This window comes from Falco naumanni, chromosome 2 (genome assembly GCF_017639655.2).
Source record: "Falco naumanni isolate bFalNau1 chromosome 2, bFalNau1.pat, whole genome shotgun sequence".
NCBI classification, from domain to species: Eukaryota; Metazoa; Chordata; class Aves; order Falconiformes; family Falconidae; genus Falco; species Falco naumanni.
In genome coordinates this window covers 115,102,229-115,121,628 of record NC_054055.1, presented here as the reverse complement: position 1 = coordinate 115,121,628, position 19,400 = coordinate 115,102,229, and the positions used below count along the sequence as shown (strand labels likewise).

Below are 19,400 nucleotides of genomic sequence, written 5' to 3'. Positions count from 1 at the left end.
CTACATTTGACACGAGACAGGGTTACTGAACTGGCAATGTTGCCATAGGCCCTAATTAAATCCTGACCAGGTTTTGCTTGTCCCAGTCGTGTGGTGTCTCCCACATTCCTCACAGTTCCCCTCGTCTTTTGGGGGATCTCCTGCATGTGGTTGCAGTTCTGTGTAGTACAGCAGAACAAGAGCTAGCGTGCTGCTTCTCACGCAGCCATCTTCAATGGAGTTACCTAGACAGTCTCGATAGAAACAAATCATGTAGCCCTGACTTGGAAAATTCTTTCCAATCGTCTATCCCAGAGTCCTCTAGAATTTACTGTAAACCTATGAGACATGAGGATAAAAATGGCTATAAAACACCGCCATGTATTTCTACATCACTGGAAAACTCTGCCTCTTCCCCTCAGTCTAGCTGCTTTTTTCATCTTCTAGATAGCGTCTTTAGCTCTAAAGGAGGTACTGTTGTTTAGGCTTAAATCTTTGGCCTAGCTGATTATGTTTGTCACTGCTGGAATTGCTGGCAGGTAAGGTCAGATCAGATTGCTCTTGCATCTCACTGGTGGCTGGTTTCTCTGAGGGTTAAACCCTAGCTCAGTTTAGTCTTCTGAAGGCTGTTCTGTCTTGATCAAATCCAGTGAAACAGCTCATTTTATGTTTGTGAACCACTTATTAAATTTGCTGTTAAACATACAGAAGGAGTCAATCACAGTGTTAAAAATGTATAAAATAGTGATGTAAACTCAATGAGAACAGCTGGGCATTTTTAAAGTCACTTTCACTGTTGTGGAAAATCATTCATATTCCAGTCTAGTTCCTGATAAATTAATCTCTGAGGAGGGACTGCAACAAATAACTTGTATCTTGTAAATACAAACTTCTGCACAGAGCCTAGTTTTTCAGGCAGAAAGGCGAGTATTTACTGTTCTATTACTGTAAGAGCTGTTGCTAGGAGTGTGTCTGTTCACTGTTGTTTTACTTCACATCATGTTCTTTTCTCTCCTGTGCAGCTTTGGGACCTACCCTTTAGCAGCCCTTCCTTTTAAAGAAATTCAGATAATGTGTGCTTCAACTGTTTGAAAAACACAAGGCTCCACTAATAGCTCTCCTAGGGCTAGAGGTGTGGTTGGAAAACAAAATTTCGTAAGCAGGGGAGAGAGAAAAGATTTTCCTATTTTGGGTGGGGGGCAGAGAAACAACAGGGAACAGATCATCTTCAGAGCATCACATTACATCATCAGTATTCTTCCCCAGGGCTCTGAGGAGAGCCCAGCATCTCTGAAGGAACTTGTGTTTTAACTCTTTGATTGTCCATTGTTTAGCTTAGTTGGCAAAGGAGTTCTTTGGACCATTTATACTGATTTGTAAATAACTTTTGTAGCACTGGGGCCATTCCAGCAGATAAAAGCAAGTGTTGTGCCAGTATTTATGTATCACTTTTTTTTTTTTTTTTAAAGCACTTAGTTCAATTAAATGACTCTATATGCCAACACTTAACTCCTAGGTACCTGGCCTTGGAAACCCAGCTCCAGATTTAGGGGCCTGTGGATGGAGTTTGTCAGATATCTCAAAATAGGGTCTATGCACCCTAGTACTATGTAGAGAGAAAAACTGTCTGGAACTATTCTGCCAGTAACGTATTTTCATTCAGGACTCATGGCTATAATCTTTCCAAGGTATGTCTTACAGTTGTTTGTCAGAAAGAATGAGCAAAGTTATTCTAAAAATATGGCAGTGACTACATCTGCTGCTACCCACTAATCTGCTGGTCTAGGGCTACAGCACTTTCCCCCAAAGTGAAATATTTAGTGTTTACGTTAGAGGAGTCAGGCCAAATCCATCAGCCCAAGAGACATGAGGCTGATGCAGATCCACACTCCCAGGTCCAACTGAAGGGAGGTCGATCGTGTATTCCCAGTCTAATGTGCCAGCTCCTCTTGTGGGTTTTCCATTAGAGATGCACCGTCTGCACCCCTCTCCCTGGCTTTCAGGGCACATCCCCTTCTCACTAGCTACTCCAGCTTGATCATTACTAATGCTAACGCACTTGTATGTGCACTCCCCCCTGGCACCACTGATGTAAGGGCTTCTGACCCCTGGTCCACTCTAGTGGACACCACTTCTTGTCACTCACTTGGGTCTCTCCAGCCACTGGCACCCAGGGGCATGGTGCCTGTGGTCCCAGTCCAGCTTCTCACTCCAGTTGCTGGCCCCATGGATACATGGAGCCCCCTGTGACCTGCAGTCCCATTCCAGTTGCTAGCACTGAAGTCGACTCATTCCTGTCTCTCCAGTCAGTGTCACCCAGGCACACGGGCTCTCCAACTCATGGCTTGACTAGAGGCTGGTGCTTAGAACCCCATACACACACATACACCTGAAGTAGAGAGTCCTTCATTGAGAAGAAGAGTTATAAATGAATTTAGTAAGATAGGAACAGGCTGTGCTGAGCAGGTGCAGGGCATGGCAGATAAGCACATCACCAAGCAAACTGTTCATATACAACTTGACCTTTCTATCCCCTTATACCTCTATTTTCCCACACTTGCTCCTTCCCAAATCACCTAGATCTCTCTCTTTCTTTGCCTTTGATTCCCACCCTAACCATCCCATAAGAAGTCCTATGCAATCCCAAAATGCTCTTCCCTTACGTCCTGTAACATGTCCTGTATCTGTAGGCTGCAGCCCCTCTCAGTCCTAAAGTTGCTGTGGTATTGACTCATCTTAATGGGCTTCATACCTGCACGCTGGGGCTAAGGCTTTCCTGGGACAGCCCCTGGAGGGGCCTGGACAGGTTTTCCCTTCCTCTGAGTCCTTAGTTTGGGTTCCCGTATGTCATTGTGTCCCTGTGCTCCTCTGGACTTGTGGAGATGGGCTTTTGGTGGGCTAATGGCTCTTGTGATAGGTGTTGGAGGAGCCAGGGCAGGGTATTATCTAGGCTACCTCCATGCCGTTGTCTCTCTGCACCCCTTTGAGGGTGAGTAACCGGGCTTTTATCACATAATTGCACAGTTGATGTCTTTCTCAGCCTGGTTATAGAGGGTTTAAACCTACGGTTTCCCTGGAGTGTGATACAAAGTGGGAACTTTGCCTTTCCAGTCCAGTAATTATTATTGTTTCATATGTAACGCATACCCATTTCAGGAATCAGAACCTGCAGGCTTCCCCTTCCTTAGGTGAATGACTTAACCAGTAAGCTATAGCCATCAGCTTTCTCTTGGTTGCACTCCTTTTCACCTAATGAATCTTGGGTTTCTTTCTGAACAGTGCCACGACTGCAAAAGGAGCGGGGAGTGCCTTACCTCTCAGCTGTGCGATTAAGGCTGTAACTTTGAACACCTAGGAGTCAGGAGGCCTTTTTATAAAAGGTGAGCCATATCCCCCTGCCTGGTTCCCTTGCCTGTCTTTCCAAGGCTTTGCTGAGTGTTAGATTTATTGTGAATGTCCTGGATCAGGCCTCACAGGTGGTATCAGCATGTTTCTTCCAAGTTTCTGGGGGAACTTGAGTGACAGCTGCTGTGCTTCTGTTTGCTCTTCAGAAACAGTTGTGTTTGTGCTGGGAGTTGCAGTACAGCAGGTCATGGGGTTGTGGGATGCATGGGACTTGCTGGGCAAGTGCGTAACCCTGCTGACCAGCACGTCCCAGAACCACTAAACCTGTTAAAAGGTAAGTGGCAACCAGCTACCTGTGTATGGTACAGCTGCATCCCCTCTATTCAATAAATTTCAAATATCTTTAATGCTGTGGCTCCAATGAAACCATCACATTGCTCCAGTATCCTCGACAAATACTAGAAAATCCTTACTATCTGATAAGGCTTGGTTTTCAGGTGGAAAACAGGGATTTGGCTGGGACAACCTGGATGTATGTAAGCCTTAGCTTAGGTCCTTGTTAGACATCTATGTGCTTGGGACTATCTGGGCATGCAGAGAAGCAAAACTGTAAGCATGTAGTCAGCTTTGACAGTTGATTTTCAGACAGTGTATTTTCAGTCTCACGTTGTTGCTGAATGAGGGTTTTTTACATTGCTGTTCTTCTACATGTTAGGTACCAAAAATTTTCCAAAGTCTTGTTTTGGATCTGGCCTTAAGTAGGATGACCTGGGTAATTATAGACTTGTCAGACTGACAGGGATCCCAGGCGAAAGAATAGAATCACTGATACAGGAGTTGCTTCAATAATGTATTAAAGAAAAGTAATATAATTAATGCCAATCAACATGGGTTTACAGAGAATAGATCCTGTCACATTGGTTTGTAATTGCATCAAAAAGATAATAACTGTGGTTACTAAAGGTAATGCATTCAGACACGTGAGGCACGTGACTTGACCACACAACACTAAATCAAAGAAATGCAATGGTACAGAGACCATCCAGTCCCCAGTTAAAACATTAGCTTAGGATGTCTCAAAATGTAATTTAAAATGAGGAATTGTAACTGCACATTTTCAGTAAGCTTGTTCTTTCTTAGGTAATTTTTTGGCTGCATACTACTAAATATTTGGTGGTACCTTTGAAGGAAACACAGTCATCACAGATACTTGCAAATGATACAAAGACTGAGGGAATAGTTAGTAATGTGGTGGGATCTCCACCAAGAGGAGCTCCCCATGTGATGCAATATCAAAAGGACTAACAGCATGATCCCTGGAAGGATAAACAAAAATATTAAGCAGGAGTGATGATGCTGTAGTACTTCTGCTTTCATGCTTTTAGCAACTGTGCCTGGGATGCTCTCTCCAGATCTGGTGTTAGCTCAAGAATATAGCAAAATAACAGTCTGTTGAACTTCCAGAGAGAATGTTAAGGGTGCTGTGATCATCGTCTGTCTGTTACCTCTGTTCAGAAATGCCTTAAGGCAGCCCTTCCATCTAGCTTGGCACTACTAGAAAGTGAAGTTAGATGAAATTAGGGGAGTGTGAGGTCCCTTCCGACCCGAAGTGTTTTGTGATTCTTTTTCTAACAAATATGGTGTAGTTTAAAACAGGATGAAGTGTGGTGAAGTGATATGGCCTTTTATTAAGAAACTTGGATTAGACAATCACAAAAGTCCAGTTTGTGAACTCCAGCTCCCTGAAGGTATTTGTGCTGCCCACAGTTTCTCTGCAGCCAAAACCATAGAGGGTTTATCAGCTCGTTATCTGTAGATATGCAATCAGAGTTTGTCTTATTCCTATTCAGTGTATTTTTGCACAATGACACACAAAAGATTGTGAGCTGGGATGATTCATTTACAACTGTGTGCCTATATAGTAACTTCACAAACTTATTGCTGATGCACATTTTTACTTACATGAAAATTTCAGTTTCCCTCTGAAAGTGTAGCAAAGGTACACTATGATTTTTGATGTCTAAAACAGAATCAGGAGCAGCACAGGAAATTTATACAGAGGAGTGAGTACTACAGAAAAATGCTGTTCTCCTGGGGGTTTCGGGATGCTGAATTCATATTACAGAACTCAAGATTCATTGGAATGAGAAAGTAAAATTTCTCCATTAAATATTCTGAACATTTGTTGGTACAAACATCATGGTTAAGAACAAAAGCAGTTTATATATCCATATCACTCACTCTTGACGTTAATGGGAAATAAAAGCTCTGTATTATTGTGCTGTCAGATGTAGCCCAGGCAGCTCAGAAAAAAACAACATATACAGAGTGCATATATTTCAGCAGTGTCTTGCTGTGAAGCTATCAGCGATTAATAAGAGATTCCAGTGTAACAAAGCAAACGAGGAAAAGTTTTAGTTAGTAGCTATTCTGAAGAGGCTCACTAAACACTACGATTTTATGATATGTCATCTAATAGCTTCTGTAACATGCTGGTCTCAATACTAAATCAAGAGAACAGTGTCTAATGGCTGAATCTAGTATGACATCCCAGAAAGCTGTTGAAATCACTGTTTCTATGGAAATTTCTACAAGGGAAATCCAAGGGGCTTAATGGATGTGCAAAAGTACACATGAAGAGAAGTATTTTCATGCAGCATAGCCAGTTTTCAGGGATGTTGCTGAGATGGGTCATTCTGAGGGAGGTGCTGGTGTAAATCATTGCCGTTGCTGGTAACTTAACAAGCTGACTCTGCTTATCAACAAAGGAAATGACCACAAAAGACTGGTACTGGCAGATGAAAGGAGGGAGGGAGGAATAAAGCAGTTGGCAAGAAAAGAGCCAGCAGCTGCTACAGCATGAGTGAAAAGTAAGTTTGTTTGTTTCTGTATTGTTCACCCCAATTTGTTCATGATCCCATCGCTTGGAGGAGAACTGCTCCAGATGGAGTCACGGTATCACTTATATCGAACAGTGTTGTAGAGTGGTATTCTTCTGATTCCTTCTGGGGCTAAATTATGCAGAAGGGGCATGAGGAATTTGGTCATCCCATATCAAGGTTGTCAAGTGACCAAGGGAGATGAAGGTCGAAGGCTACCAGTATGCTGTTTCCCAGGGGACAGAGAATCCCTGCTGGGCTGTGGCTTGAAGAGATCTAGCTAATTGCATAGGAATTTACCCAGCTTTGAAGGTGAGATTGGGCTAACTGCAGTCATGCAGCTTTCTGTTTTGAAAAACTGGCTAAAAGGAAAGACAACATCCCAACATTAACTATTAAGCCAGCTCTGATGTTGCAATACTCAGATCAAAGGTCTACAGAGATGTGGAACATCTATTCAGGGCTCAGACATCCATCATATGTGCGTATATACAAATGATAGCTCACGTTAAGTGGGAAGGAACCGTATAGTGAGTCTGAGTATACGAAAATTTCAAAGCAGCTATAAATCCAACGTTACATGCAAAACAATGGTGCTTCCTTGTATTGAAAATCTTTCCTTCCTTTGTTGTGAGTCAAAAGTTTAGCAAAACCATGTATGCCAAATTTATTTGCAAAACCTGGAGTAGATAAAAAAAAAAGCAAAAAGCTAGGAGTAGCTAACAATAGTGACGCATAACGGATTGTACTGCTCCCAATGTTAAACATATGAGATAATATCAACATTGTCTCAGGAACTCTGGATCAGACTCCTGGCCAATTAAGTTATAGGGGCAAGGCACCAGGATTTCACTTGAAATGTTGAGGGTTAGCAGGAAAAATGGTTAAGGGAGGGAGTGGAAAAATAGCTTCGTGTTTACCTTTGTAGGAGTCTTAACTCAGCCCATACAAATTTTCAGGAATTATAACCTATGGAAAGGTAACAGTGGTGAGGCAGGCCCTCAGCAGATGTGAAGTATTGTAACTCCATCTGAGTCTTCTGGAACTACATGTATTTCTGGAGCCTGAAGTTGTGGCCCTAAGGAGAGTTTCTGCTTTGTGTTCCAGCTGCAAATATGCACAAAAGCAGTGGGGTGTCAGATCACTGTGTGCTGAAGGAGAACAGCACCGTGTGCTGTTGTGTATGTACGATATTTAGCATAACAGCGTCTTAGATCTTAATAGTGGCTTTTAGCTAGTACAGCGAAACAGTTAAATTCATAGTGTATCAGGTCAGAGGAACATCAGGACACTGATTGGGGTGGGTGTGTATTTTCTTTTTAAAGCAATGTTGAATAAAAATAAACTTCTTTGTGAAAAGTATTTTTAAATAACACTGAATAGCTCTGAATAAAACACTTAAAACCAGACTGGCTGCCTAGGGATTGTCTCTCTAATTCCACTTTATTAAGAGGGACTATGACTGTTGAAAAACAACTAAAATGTTTCCACGCATCTTTTATAGCAAACATCCTGTTTAGCTTTTTCACTCAGGTATTATCAATCTGGTTTTATTCACGCTTGTGAAAAAAGCTTATCTTGCCTGTAGAGAAGTCCAGTCTGAAAGGCAAAACTATGAGGAATCTACAGGCAATTGGAAAACACCTGCTGGAATGCAAATGGCTGGTACAGTTTTAGTGCAGGCATTCATCCTGGTGCACCTGCCATTAGTAGCCGGACATACCTAGCACAACTCCCTTCTGGGCCCAACTTTGCATTAGAAAATCAAAATAATTTATATTCTTTGGGAAATTCCAGATGAAAAGAAGTTGAGGACTACTCCCATCTCTCATGTGAATCACTGATGTCTGCAAAATCCAAACTTCACTTATGAACACCAGCAAAGCCCCTGAAAGAAAAGTGCCTGAAGATGAGCAGCATGCAAAGAGAGCTGTGCTGGATGCTGTGAAGGGTGAGTGCCATGCTGGAAAGGTGCTTCTCTTTGGTGCTGAGCCACCCCAGAAACCATGCCACTGTTTAGCCAGCTCTAGGCCTATGAATGATTCCACTGACTTATTTCACTTGCGCACAAAGCTTAGAACTTTTTGGTACAGTACATATGTATACACATGGGTCCACGGTGGCCAGGGCTGTTTAATTTCAGAGCAAGATCCATCTTTTAAAAAAAGTGGTTTTTCTTTAGCTGGATTTCTAGTTGCCTGTCCCCTTCCTCCCAAAAAACTTCTATCCCCTTCCAATATCATCTTGGCAAGAAAACTTAACACCCCACAACTCAGCTGTCCATTGCTAACAGCCAGAACGCCTCCTCCTCATCTAAAATTATATCCCCTCTTCATCTAAAACTACAGTAATTAGTCGCAGTGCCCAATGCTGGAAGTGGAAACCCCGGGGAAATTCAGAATTGGAACTGTCTACATTCGTTTCCCAAGGTTAATTTGGGGAGGATTGATGATGGGAGTGGACGTGTTCAGCGCTTGAGCAAAGTTGTCAGCCGGGACGGGGCCGCGGCCCCGCAGGGTCTGTGTGCCCGCTCCGGGCCCGGCGGCTGAACTAGTTGCAGGGGAACGTGCCCTGGTGCCCGCTGCTGGGACAAGAGCCCCGGTGACCCCCGGCGGCACCTGGCAACCGAAACGCGCCTTTGCCGGAGGGAGGGAAGCGGCTTCGGGAAGCGGCGTGCGTGCGTGCCGGTGTCCCCGCGCCGCCGTCCTCCGCTCGCCTCCCACCGCCGGCCGGCCCCCGCCCGCGCCCCGCCGCCGCGCTGTCCCCGCCTGCCGCCGCGCCCGGACAGCCGCGGGGGCGGCCTGGCGAGGCGCCCCCCCTCCCCAGCCGCCGCGGGAGCCGGCAGCCGGCGGCAGGGGAGGAGCGGAGCGCACGGCTCGGGCCGCCGCCGCCAGCCCGGCCGGCTCTGCGGGGAGGCGGCTGCCGGAGCGGGGCTGCGGGCGCGCCGGGCGGGGCCGCCCCCCGGCCTCTCCCGCCGCCCCCCGGCCTCTCCCGCCGCCCCGCGGCATGGTCGCGCCCGCCCCGCGGTGCCCCCGCCCCGCGCCTGCCGCCCGCCCGCCCGCGCCGCCGGGGCCCGCGGGAAGATGGATGGGCACGTCCTGGGCTGGATCGTCCTGCTGTGGCTCGCAGGTAGGGCCGCGGGCGGCCCCGACGTGTCTGTCCCTGCCGTGCCCTGCCCGGCGGGCTCTGCCGCCTTCTTGAGGATGGAAACGGGAGGTTTGGGGAAATGCCCCGGGAAGCTGCGGAGGGAGCCAGCGGCGGGTGGGGGTCTTTACGGGGGCGTACCGCGGCGCAGTTTGGGGAGACTTCGCGGACAGGGGCCGGTCCCGCTGGGAACGGGGGGAGGCAGCTGGTGCCTCCTGTCGGCCCGGGGGCGGCCCCGAGGGGCCCCCGGCGCTTCGGTCCGCGGAGTGCGCTTGGGGCGGGGGGCGGCGGGGGGGGGGGGAGGAGCGCGTTTGTGGCGGAGACGGTGGGAGCCGGCCCGGGGAGGCAGCAGGAGCGCGGGGGGGCCGGAGTGTCCTTGGCCGCGGTGCAGGGGGGGATGGCGGCAACCCTCCTCTCCCCCCGCTCGCCCACGCCGGGTCGGGAACAATTGCAGGAACTTCTTTGCCGGTGTTCTGGCCGCACACGCTGTCTAAGAGAGGTCTGAGAGGAGGGGGCTGCTCTGCCTTTGCCCCTGCCCCGGCTTCCAGGGGGCAGGATCCGGCCTTCCCGGTGATGGTGCGGCAGTGCCCAGGCCTTTGTAAGCGCCGGACGGGGCTGCCTCCCCCGGCACAGCTCGCCAGCCGCCCCTTGCCCAGCCGGCTCCCGAAGAGGTCGGGCAAGCCCTCCCTAAGCAAGGGGGAGGGGAACTAGGGGGGGCGGGGAGCGGAGAGGGCTCTGCCGGGGAGAGAGGGCAGGGGAGCAAGCTGCAAGGGTCTGGGTCAGAGCTGGACGACGAGGGTAGGGATTACAGCAGGATGAGAGCGGCAGGGCAGCCGCGAGTTGGGGGAAAGAGGGGGCTCTGCCAGGGCAGCGGCAGGATCTGCCGCCTCTGAGCCGGTGCAGCAGCCAGGCACAGGCAGGAGCAGGAGGCTTTAGGAGAAGCTGCAGCAGGCTCACTTTGTCAGGCAGGCTGGTTACAGGCTGAAAGAAGAAACAGACACTCCTGGATTAAGTGGCATATATTTCCCACCACCACCAATGTGTCCCACAAAAAAGACCTCAGCCTCTTCTGTCTTCCTATTCAGATTTAGGATTCACAGGCAGTAAATTTCGGCTTTTAGTCATAACACCTCTCTCCCACCACCCACCCACCCCTTTCCTTGCTTTTTCACTCTGAGTCATCTTCAACACCGGTGCCTGCCTACTGCTCCCTTCCAGGGTTTCATGGCCTCATCTGGGGCTTCGGCAGCTTCCAACTCATCCTCCCTCCTTGCCTCCCTCCCTGCCATTTGGCTGCTTCCGAACATATCCCGCTTCACTGAGTTGGTCTGGAGTGCCAGCACACCCACAGCTACCGCTGCTTTCTTGCTAGCCATAGGAGTGTGCTGATAAATAGCATCCAGGGAGTGGTAAAGGAGTACAGGGTGTAGATAAACATGACATAACATTCCTCTCTCTTTTTAAAGAGCTTCATTATCTGGCTAGATCAGGACTTTTCCATCAAGCTAGAAAGCTGGGCTGTTGACACCTTTCTCCCTCCATTAAAGGTAGTTCATGATTATTGGCAGCTGTTTGGAGCATGCAAGGTCTGCGCAGGGAGAGAGGTACTGCTGCGGTAGGAAGACCTTCCAGTCTCCTCTAGTCCTGGGCTTTTGAGGCAGGACTGCTTGCTGCTGGTGCTGTCGACTGCTGGCAGGCAAAGGCTTGCGGCAGGCAACAGGTTAGCCATAGCCGAGTGCCGAGAGATGGAGGCACTGAGAGATATCCACTTGTTCCCCTCCAGCCTCCTGGCAGCTGCTACCCAGTGATAGAGCAGGCGGTGCTGTCCCATTATGTGGCTGAGAGAAAGCAAATAATCAAAGATGTGTGTGTGAGGGGGTGAGTGTGAGCGTGTATGTGTGCGCGCAGAAAAGGGAGAGAGGCTAGCAAACATGGATTCAAGATTTTCCTCTCCCCAGTGGCTGTGCAAAGGAATGAAAGGTCTGCATCAAGGTAAGGAGCCCTAATCCATTCAGAGTGGTACACTCCACTTTGGGAAAGAGAAGTGGGGGTTGGGAGGTGGAGGGGCCAGGGTAAGAGGCAGAGTGCAAGACAGGGACAAAAGGGAGCAAGAAAGAGAGAGAGGCACTCTCTCCCTCTTCTGTCCCCTCCTCCCCCCCTGAGGTGAGCTGAGAAATTTCTGATTTGCACTCATAGTTCCTTTCCTCCCAGCAATAATTCCTCTCTGTCCTTTGTTTGTCTTTAATTTTTGACTTTTGCCTTTATCTTTTGTTTGGTTTTGTGCATTGTGACTACTTACTGCAATTTCAAAAAATCCTGTGTGAGGTACAGTGGATTTGTTTGGCTTCTCTTCCTCCTGCCCTGCTCTCCCACGTGCCTAAAGCTCGTATTTTAGTAACAACAGCAAAAGGATGAAGAGCAGGTCATCCTTTATTCCTTCCTAGGAAGTGGCACAGGTTAGGATATGTGTAGGACTGTGTTCTTCTCATTCTAGAAAAAGAAGTTACAATTTGCCAAGTATCCTTAAGCCCCTGTGTAAAGCTGGTTCTTGTAAACTACCAAGTGCAGCTTGATTCTGGAATGAATCCTCCCCTCGTGTTTGCCATTATTCTTACTAACGCTGTAATTCCTAATGCATTTAAAACTGGAGAGAAGTGTTACACTGGAGACTGAACTCCAGTTTTATCTTCAGAACAAGCACAGCAAATTCTTTTCTGCTTCGCAACTCAGGCTAAGCTTGGAAAGATTACAGTTAGAAGACTGTCCACATTTACATGTGATCTGCTTTCCCTATTAAGTAATTTTTCACCAATAATTTAGCACTCACTACCTGTTTACTCTCCCTAAGCAGAAGAGCCACTGCAGTGCAATGGTGTAGTACAAAGGCAGGTAGATTTACTACCTCTGCTTTCCCAACCACAGTTTAGGAGAGCAGGCAGAGGGGGCATGCCGGAGCACAGCTGTGCTTTGCTATTTCCTGGCCAACTGAGTGGAGTTCTTGGGAAGGCAGGGAAACGGATGGATTATTTTACCTGCCTTGAATTGAAGTATTCACCTGATTTCCCTTGTCTGGCTGCACACAGCATAAGTATAGTGTAACTTGGAAGAAATCTTGCATTTATCTTACTTTTTATTCCTGTGAGATCACCTTGAGTGGGAGTGGCACCAGTGGGAATCTCGTTGCTATCCTAAGGACAGGTGTTATGGCTTGGTGTTGTAAGTCTTGGAGAGATTCTTCCCATTTCTTTTCCTTCATTCTCAGGCTTCTGGTGGTGACCAGTTGCTGAGCGATAGTGCTGGGAGTGAATTCAGGGATGCTGAACCAAGACTGTAAACCAGGAGCCATCTGACAATTTGTAACAACTTTCAGACAGTAATAAGACAGGGTGGATTTGATCTGATGGCCAAAGCTGACATAATTCACCTGAAAATATCCAGGGTGACTTCTGTGACGGTGTGGAAGGGGCAGGTTGTAAGAGAGTGTAATGAGCGCAGGGAAGCTGGTGAAGAGAGGCTGATACCTAGAAAAGTACATGAAATATCCTGAGCTCTTGTGAAAGCCTTTACACAGTCCCTGCCATTTTTGGGCTGTGCACTTCCCTAGAGAAGTCAGGAGCCTGGGGCACCTGGGGGACAGCATCACGGAGAATGGGGAAGGGCAAGGAATAGTCCAGCGTCTGCTGCAGTCACCTTGCAGAGTCTGGGCTCTACCCTGCATGGAGTGTTTCTGTATTGAGGTTCTGTGCTGTGGGTGCAGGGTGTGCAAGGCCATGCTTTTTTCTGACTGCTTTGGTTTTGTCCCTTTCCAGGTTAAGCAGTTAGGGAGCTGAAATTCTCGGTTTTGCTATAGAGCTGTAAAAAGCAGTACCATGCTTTCACCTCAGCTGCAGCTGACCTATTTAGGCATTGCTTTCTTGCTGGCTAAAAAATTGACAATTGGTGGCCACGGAGCTAAGAACACAAGTCTGATAGGAACCAGACCAAGACATCCGATTAATTTCCCATAAACCACTCAACAAAATCTGATGGTGATGGCTTTTGCTGATAAATTGCATGGATTGGATTTAGTCCAGCATGAGTAGACAGAAGTCTGTACAACACAATCTCAGTGATCCCACTGGCTCTCCATTCACCTGTTCAGACATTTGTTTAACATCTCTAACGTTTCCATCTTGAAGCCCCGATCTTGCACTTCCTGATTCAGGCTTGATCCACCTTTGAAAGTCCAGATGGTTTGCCTATATTCAGCAGCGGGGGAAAGAATACTTTTAATTGATGTGTAGTAGCCAAGGCACAAAAAAAAGAGATATTGGCATCCTTTTGCCCAACAGTTTATTTTGTTTGGGAAGTGACATGAACTACCGTAGGAGCACTGTCTCTTACCAATAAATATATGCTTTTCTGCCAAAGCTCTTAGGTATAGTCTAGGAGTAGTTTTCCTGAAGTGCCTGGTTCAGGGTCCAAGGAGTTCCTGTTCTCTGTGCACAACTGCCACTCCTGTCCATAAAGATGCATCAAACTGGGGGGATGTAATTTTTGTAATTTCATAGCAACTGCTGTCCTGCCTCAGGCAAGGGGGAGTGTGAGCCAGATAATTGCAAGGAAAGAGATGTGATGCGTGCACAGATAGGGAGACCCATGCTGACCCGAAGAGTAATGTGTGCTGCCTTTTCTTGGACTCAGATCTTGCCTAATGCTAGAAGGATGCAGTGTCTATGAGACCTGTTACACTGAACTACAGTGTTTGGCTTTGCCATCTTGTACAGGGATTAGTGCTTCAGATCACCTTTATTCTAACTAGATGATCTTTAAGTTCCCTTCCAACCCAAACCAGTCTACGGTTCTATTCATAAAGGCTAATTTGAGGCTGTGTTGTGAAGCTAAATCTTTTTGGGATTCATGTAGCCTCAGGGAGGCATAGGGTCCTCCGGAAGGCAACTGAAAAGCAAGAGCTTAAATTATCGCCTCTCAGTTGCCTTCTCTCTTTTACTCATGGAAGGCACTTGGGAAGATCAGATTTACAAGGCTTAAATGTGCGTTTACAAATATCCCCTCTGTAATCACTTCCTGGAATTTTCTTTAATCACCACTAAAATGTATTAGTGATAGCTTGTGTGTAATGTTGATTGCATAGTTTGAATGCGTAATCTGAGGATAATTTAGGAAAAGAGTCGGAGAAAAGAGACATACACATTGCCAGTGAGAAACAAACAAAGCCCATACAATTCTATTTCTGAAGTGTGATTATTTTTAAGCTCTTTCTCTGAGAGTATATATTTACACATGCACAGACACATAACCATGGATTCTTTTTATTTTCTGAGAGTGAGGATATCTGTGTGCTTTAAGATGCACTTGATTAGTATTTGCAGACCTTTTTCTGGGGATTTAGGAGATCAAGAAAGAAGGAAAGCAAAATTGTCATGTAGTCATGAGACTCCCACGAGCTAGGTTTCTTCTTGTGAAAGTTCAAACATTGTGAAATTCACAATGAACAGGTTGCTGCTCTGGAGCATTTACATGATGATTTTGAAATAAGGGCTAATCTTGCTCTGTCTGCATTAGTCAAAACATAGCAGAGCACAATTCAGTTTCTTTTTAGTCCTACTTGTATTAAACTAGACAAAGAACTACCACGTTGCTGTCACTAAGCTTGTCATCGTTTTTAATATCTTTCACTCTTTTTTGCTCTGCTATATAAACAGCCCAGAGTTCCGTCCTGTGACATATCTGAGACTTTTCTTATCTTGGCTAGTCTCTTGAAGATTTTTGAGGTCAGCAGTTTCTTCTTGAGGTTCAGGAAGTCCTAAGCTTCCATATGTGAACTCTAACTCACATGCATGGGCGTAGCTCATAGGTGTAAAGCCATCATCTTGCCTTCAGCCAGTTAAACATCCTCTTGGCCTTTTCGATGGATGCTGTTACAGTGGTGATGTACAATGTGAATCGATTCCGATAATTTTTTTTGGCAGAGGAAATGACAGGTGTATAATTTCCCAGTTCAGCCCTATATAATTATATATAATTTGACTTAAATAGATCTAGAGTTTCCACTGCTCCAGTCTCTCAATCTGAGGTACTGTGTTGCTCTTAAGTGCTATTTTTGGAAAGAATCTGAAAATAATGCTTCAAAAGTTAATGAAGAACTTGGGATAGGATATAGAAGATGCTGGATAATGTATTGCACATCTCCCAAATGCTTTTGGGAAGAAGAATTCCTGTGTTTTTCCCAAAGCTGCTTTTCTTTTCTTTTCTTGATACAGACATTCACATGGTGATGTGGTAGGGAAAGTTAGTCAGATGGGAATTTGCTAAAGCTCAGCTAATCATTTATTAAAGCAGTCCTGGCCTGCCAAACTCATTAATCTCATTAACAGGGAAGGAGGGCTACGGTGCATGGTTAGCTGAAAGCACTGTGTTTACTAAGCAGTGTACTTCGTTCACAAGGGAAAGATTTAAATATTCACTGTGTCACTGTTTTATCCTTGAAGCTGAAGTAACGTGATGAGTCACTTGATCAGCCCATGTCACATGCTGGCTGTGGCCACAGACTCTGCGTGGGGTCAAGCACAGAGTTGCCAGATACAGGTCTGACCTGCACCTGTTTGTTTTTCAAGGTGTTCATCATGTCTCTTGCATTCAGATGCAACCAGGGAAGCACAGGTCTCTGGAGAGGAGAGCATAAGGCAACATCACCACTTGGTTCACCTTGAGAAGCAAGTGGTGACATTCTCTTAGTGCTGCATGGCTGCCACATTTCTGCCCCTCGAGTCCCTGGCAGAAATGTCCCAGCTGTCACTTCTTGAGTTCTCTCTCTGCTTACGCCTCGGGAAAGTGGAGGAGCTGCCTCATACCCCTGTTTCTTCTGTGGGAGCATCTTGTTGGGACCTCAGCTATGTTTTGTGGTACTCTGGAGAACATCCACACTTCCGTGTTTGGGTTTGGGTCCAGGCACTTCTGGCAAAACTAGTGGCATCTCCTGTGCAACTTCCACATGGCGCAAGCACAATATGCATAATGCCATGCATTCATTGTATACATAATGCAGCATTCCTGTGCAAATGCTGTAGCACCGCTGTGCAATGCAAGCACAAGGTAGTCCTCAGAGTCAAGTCCTGCCTAGATCAGTAACTCTTTGTTACCATCAGTGACTATCTTGCCTCTCTGAAATATGCTGTCTCCTAGGTTCTGTCTATGTGGTGTTTTTTATCCCTTGACTGGTATTCAATAGACTTCATTGTGATTTACAGTTTGGACATTGATAACTTGTTGAATATTCCAGTGTTGGTCCAGCCTTTTCACTTCCCTTTGGTTCTGACTCTTGATCATGAGATCTCTGCTTGCTTTTTTGCTTTTCAGATCTGCAGCAGTTTCCCACTTGACCTTGTCCCTTCATGCCTGCTGTTGTCATACTGTTGATGCATTTATTGCTCTCTGTCTGCTTTAAGCTCCAGTGCTTTAGTCTATGCCTTTTTTTTTCCTGTCCTAAAGATATCGGCTGTCATTTCACTTACTTTTGCCAGCTTCCATCTCCTTTTCATCTCTAGTTTCTGGAGTGGGTGGTTTATTTTTGCTGACTCCATTTCCTTTCCTTTCTACATCATTTCTTAATCTCCTGCAACCTGGCTCCAGCCCTTTGAAATTGTGTTGACCTAGGCTGGGACACCTTCTTCAGCTTCTTCCAGATGAATGTAAGCTTCCTGGTTCCCTTCTGCTTCCTATACTTACCCTGATACTTTATCCTTACTCTTTTCTTCTTTCTTGACATTTCCCTTTCTTTCCTACTGCTTCCTGACATCAGGAAGCCTTTCTTTGTCCTCAGTCTTTCATTTCTCCCTAAGCTTTGCCTAAGTCCATCAGTCCCTCCTGATGTTGTGTAAACATCCTCTTCTGCTTTATTCTCTTGGAATTTTCCTTGTGTCTTGTCCTCTTTTTTTTTCGTTGGGCACTGCTATGGGCGTTGGGGTGTATGATAACTGAGTGTAGGGAGGTGCAATCATCAACATTTTCCATATTGAAACAGATTCCCTTTTGTCATATGAACCTGTGCCATCAGATCCTGCTGCCCCTCAGCTGGAGAGAGTGACTGGTTACAAACTTCCCCTTTCTTAGATGCCCTCTTCTTGCTCCTGGGCTGTTCCTGTGCCTCCGCAGCCAGCACATCCCTGCTTGGGAAGGTGTCAGTATGTGTTTCCAGTGTTGTGTAGTTGCTCTCAGTCATTGCTGCCTGCAGGTCAAGAAGGAAGGAAGCAATGAGGGCGTGTGTGGAAGGTTTTGGCCATTCCCCTGTGGGTAGATGGAGTACCTCGGTCTCCCGAGGGCTCTCTGCAGGCATTGCTCACTGACTCTTAGCTTCTCCCCAAGCTACGCAAGGCTGTGGCAGCAGTCCCATGCATCTTTTCAGAGGCCTTAATATATCAGCTCCAGGCTGTGGCTCTCCTGTCAAATGGTAGATAAACATTACGTGTTGAATTCCATATCCTCCCTGAGAATGTGAAAAACTTTGAGTGTTTGGGCCATTTTTCTCTGCACCTTTCACATAGAGCAATTTCTCTCAGTGCTGCATGCCAGCCCTGGCAGGAGCTGTATGATTTGGATCCACTCCTTCATGCATCTCTAGAATTTGGCAGAGCAAGCAGCCCTAACTGGGCACCAGTGCACAGCAGGCTGGGCCAGGCACTGTGTGCTGGCTGAGGAGGTGTGATGCCACTGAAATTGGGAGGGATGTGACTTATTTTGCATTGGGATTATTATGAACTAAGGATCTGGCCCCTTGGCTGACCTGTAGAAGTGGAGTATGGCCATCCCTAAAACATTTCCTCTTTGTGAACCTGCCATAGAAGCTGTGAATCATCACGCTGCTGTCTTAGTGTCTCTGTGGATCATAAGAATACTACATTTGAGCCTTCAGCCTCATCGTGCAGTATTTTGTCGTGTGGCTGCAGGCTGTGAGAAAAGCAAACTTACGCTGCCAACGTCCATGCTTACATACATTGAGGAGTGTTGCACCCTAGCACCTGAAAGAGATGGACATTTTAATTTTATGTATGTGGGGAGAATGATGCTGTGATAGGAGCAGTAGCTCCCTCTTCAAGCAGTGCCAAGGCATATGATGCTTATGCTTTTGTCTTTTAGCTGAGGTGGAAGGATTGCAGGTCACTGTGCCTGAGAAGAAGAAGGTGGCCATGTTGTTTCAGCCTGCTCTGCTCCGCTGCCATTTCTCTACTTCTTCCACCCAACCAGCTGTGGTACAGTGGAGGTTTAAATCTTACTGCCAGGACCGGATGGGAGAAGCTTTGGGTATGGCAACTTCTGGTTTACAAACAATGAGCAAGAGGAACCTGGACTGGGATCCCTACCTGGACTGCGTGGACAGCAGGAGGACAGTCCGTGTCGTGGCCTCCAAACAAGGATCTGCCGTCACTATAGGGGACTTCTACAAGGAAAGAGATGTCAGCATTGTCCATGGTAACTCTTTTACCCCAGGGATGCTTGGTGGGGGTTGGAATGGACACTTGGCAATTTGGGGTACTGGAGGTGTTCAGTAATTGTTCAGGTAGCTCACTTAGAAAAGGCTGCTGGAAGGGAGCTGTTGTATGCCAGACATTTGGGATTCAACCAACCAAACCTAGACCCAAAAGTAATTTCCTTTAGTGCTTCCCTTCATCCCACTCCATGTAGGTGTCTGACCCTGACACAGTGTTCTTTTTCCCTTTGATGAAGTGGAAGGTTTTTATTCCTGGCTTCTGCATATTGCTCTGTGTATAGATTTTCCTTCACAAAAGCATGCCAGCGAGAGAGTTACGAATTCAGACTCTGCAGTCTAGGTTTTTCTTCCTTGCAAAATCCACTGATTTGTTCCCAGTTCTCAAATACCAAAATTATCCTACAGCTTGTGTTTGCTCAGCTGTGGACTTCACCAGCCTACCCTGTCATGAACCTGAACCCACACAGCCTTGGGCAGTGTCAAAGGAAGAGATTTCCATGGGGTGAAGTCAAGTTGGGTGGAGATGGTGGGGGTGGGGGGAGCAGGGTCCTTACACATTTGGTCTG

At 46.7% G+C, this 19,400-nt stretch overlaps 1 protein-coding gene across 5 annotated transcripts in view; it reads left to right on the top strand.

Moving 5' to 3' along the window:
* Positions 1–9,212: 9,212 nt before the first annotated feature.
* Positions 9,213–19,400, top strand: part of ILDR2 (immunoglobulin like domain containing receptor 2) — a 43,080-nt gene continuing 32,892 nt past the window's right edge. For all 5 annotated transcript variants that reach the window (XM_040582981.1, XM_040582980.1, XM_040582979.1 and 2 more), the window contains exons 1-2: positions 9,213–9,332; positions 18,483–18,815. In XM_040582981.1, the coding sequence (XP_040438915.1) occupies positions 9,287–9,332; positions 18,483–18,815 (379 nt within the window). In that variant the 5' untranslated portion in view covers positions 9,213–9,286. The remainder of the gene's footprint in view (positions 9,333–18,482; positions 18,816–19,400) is intronic.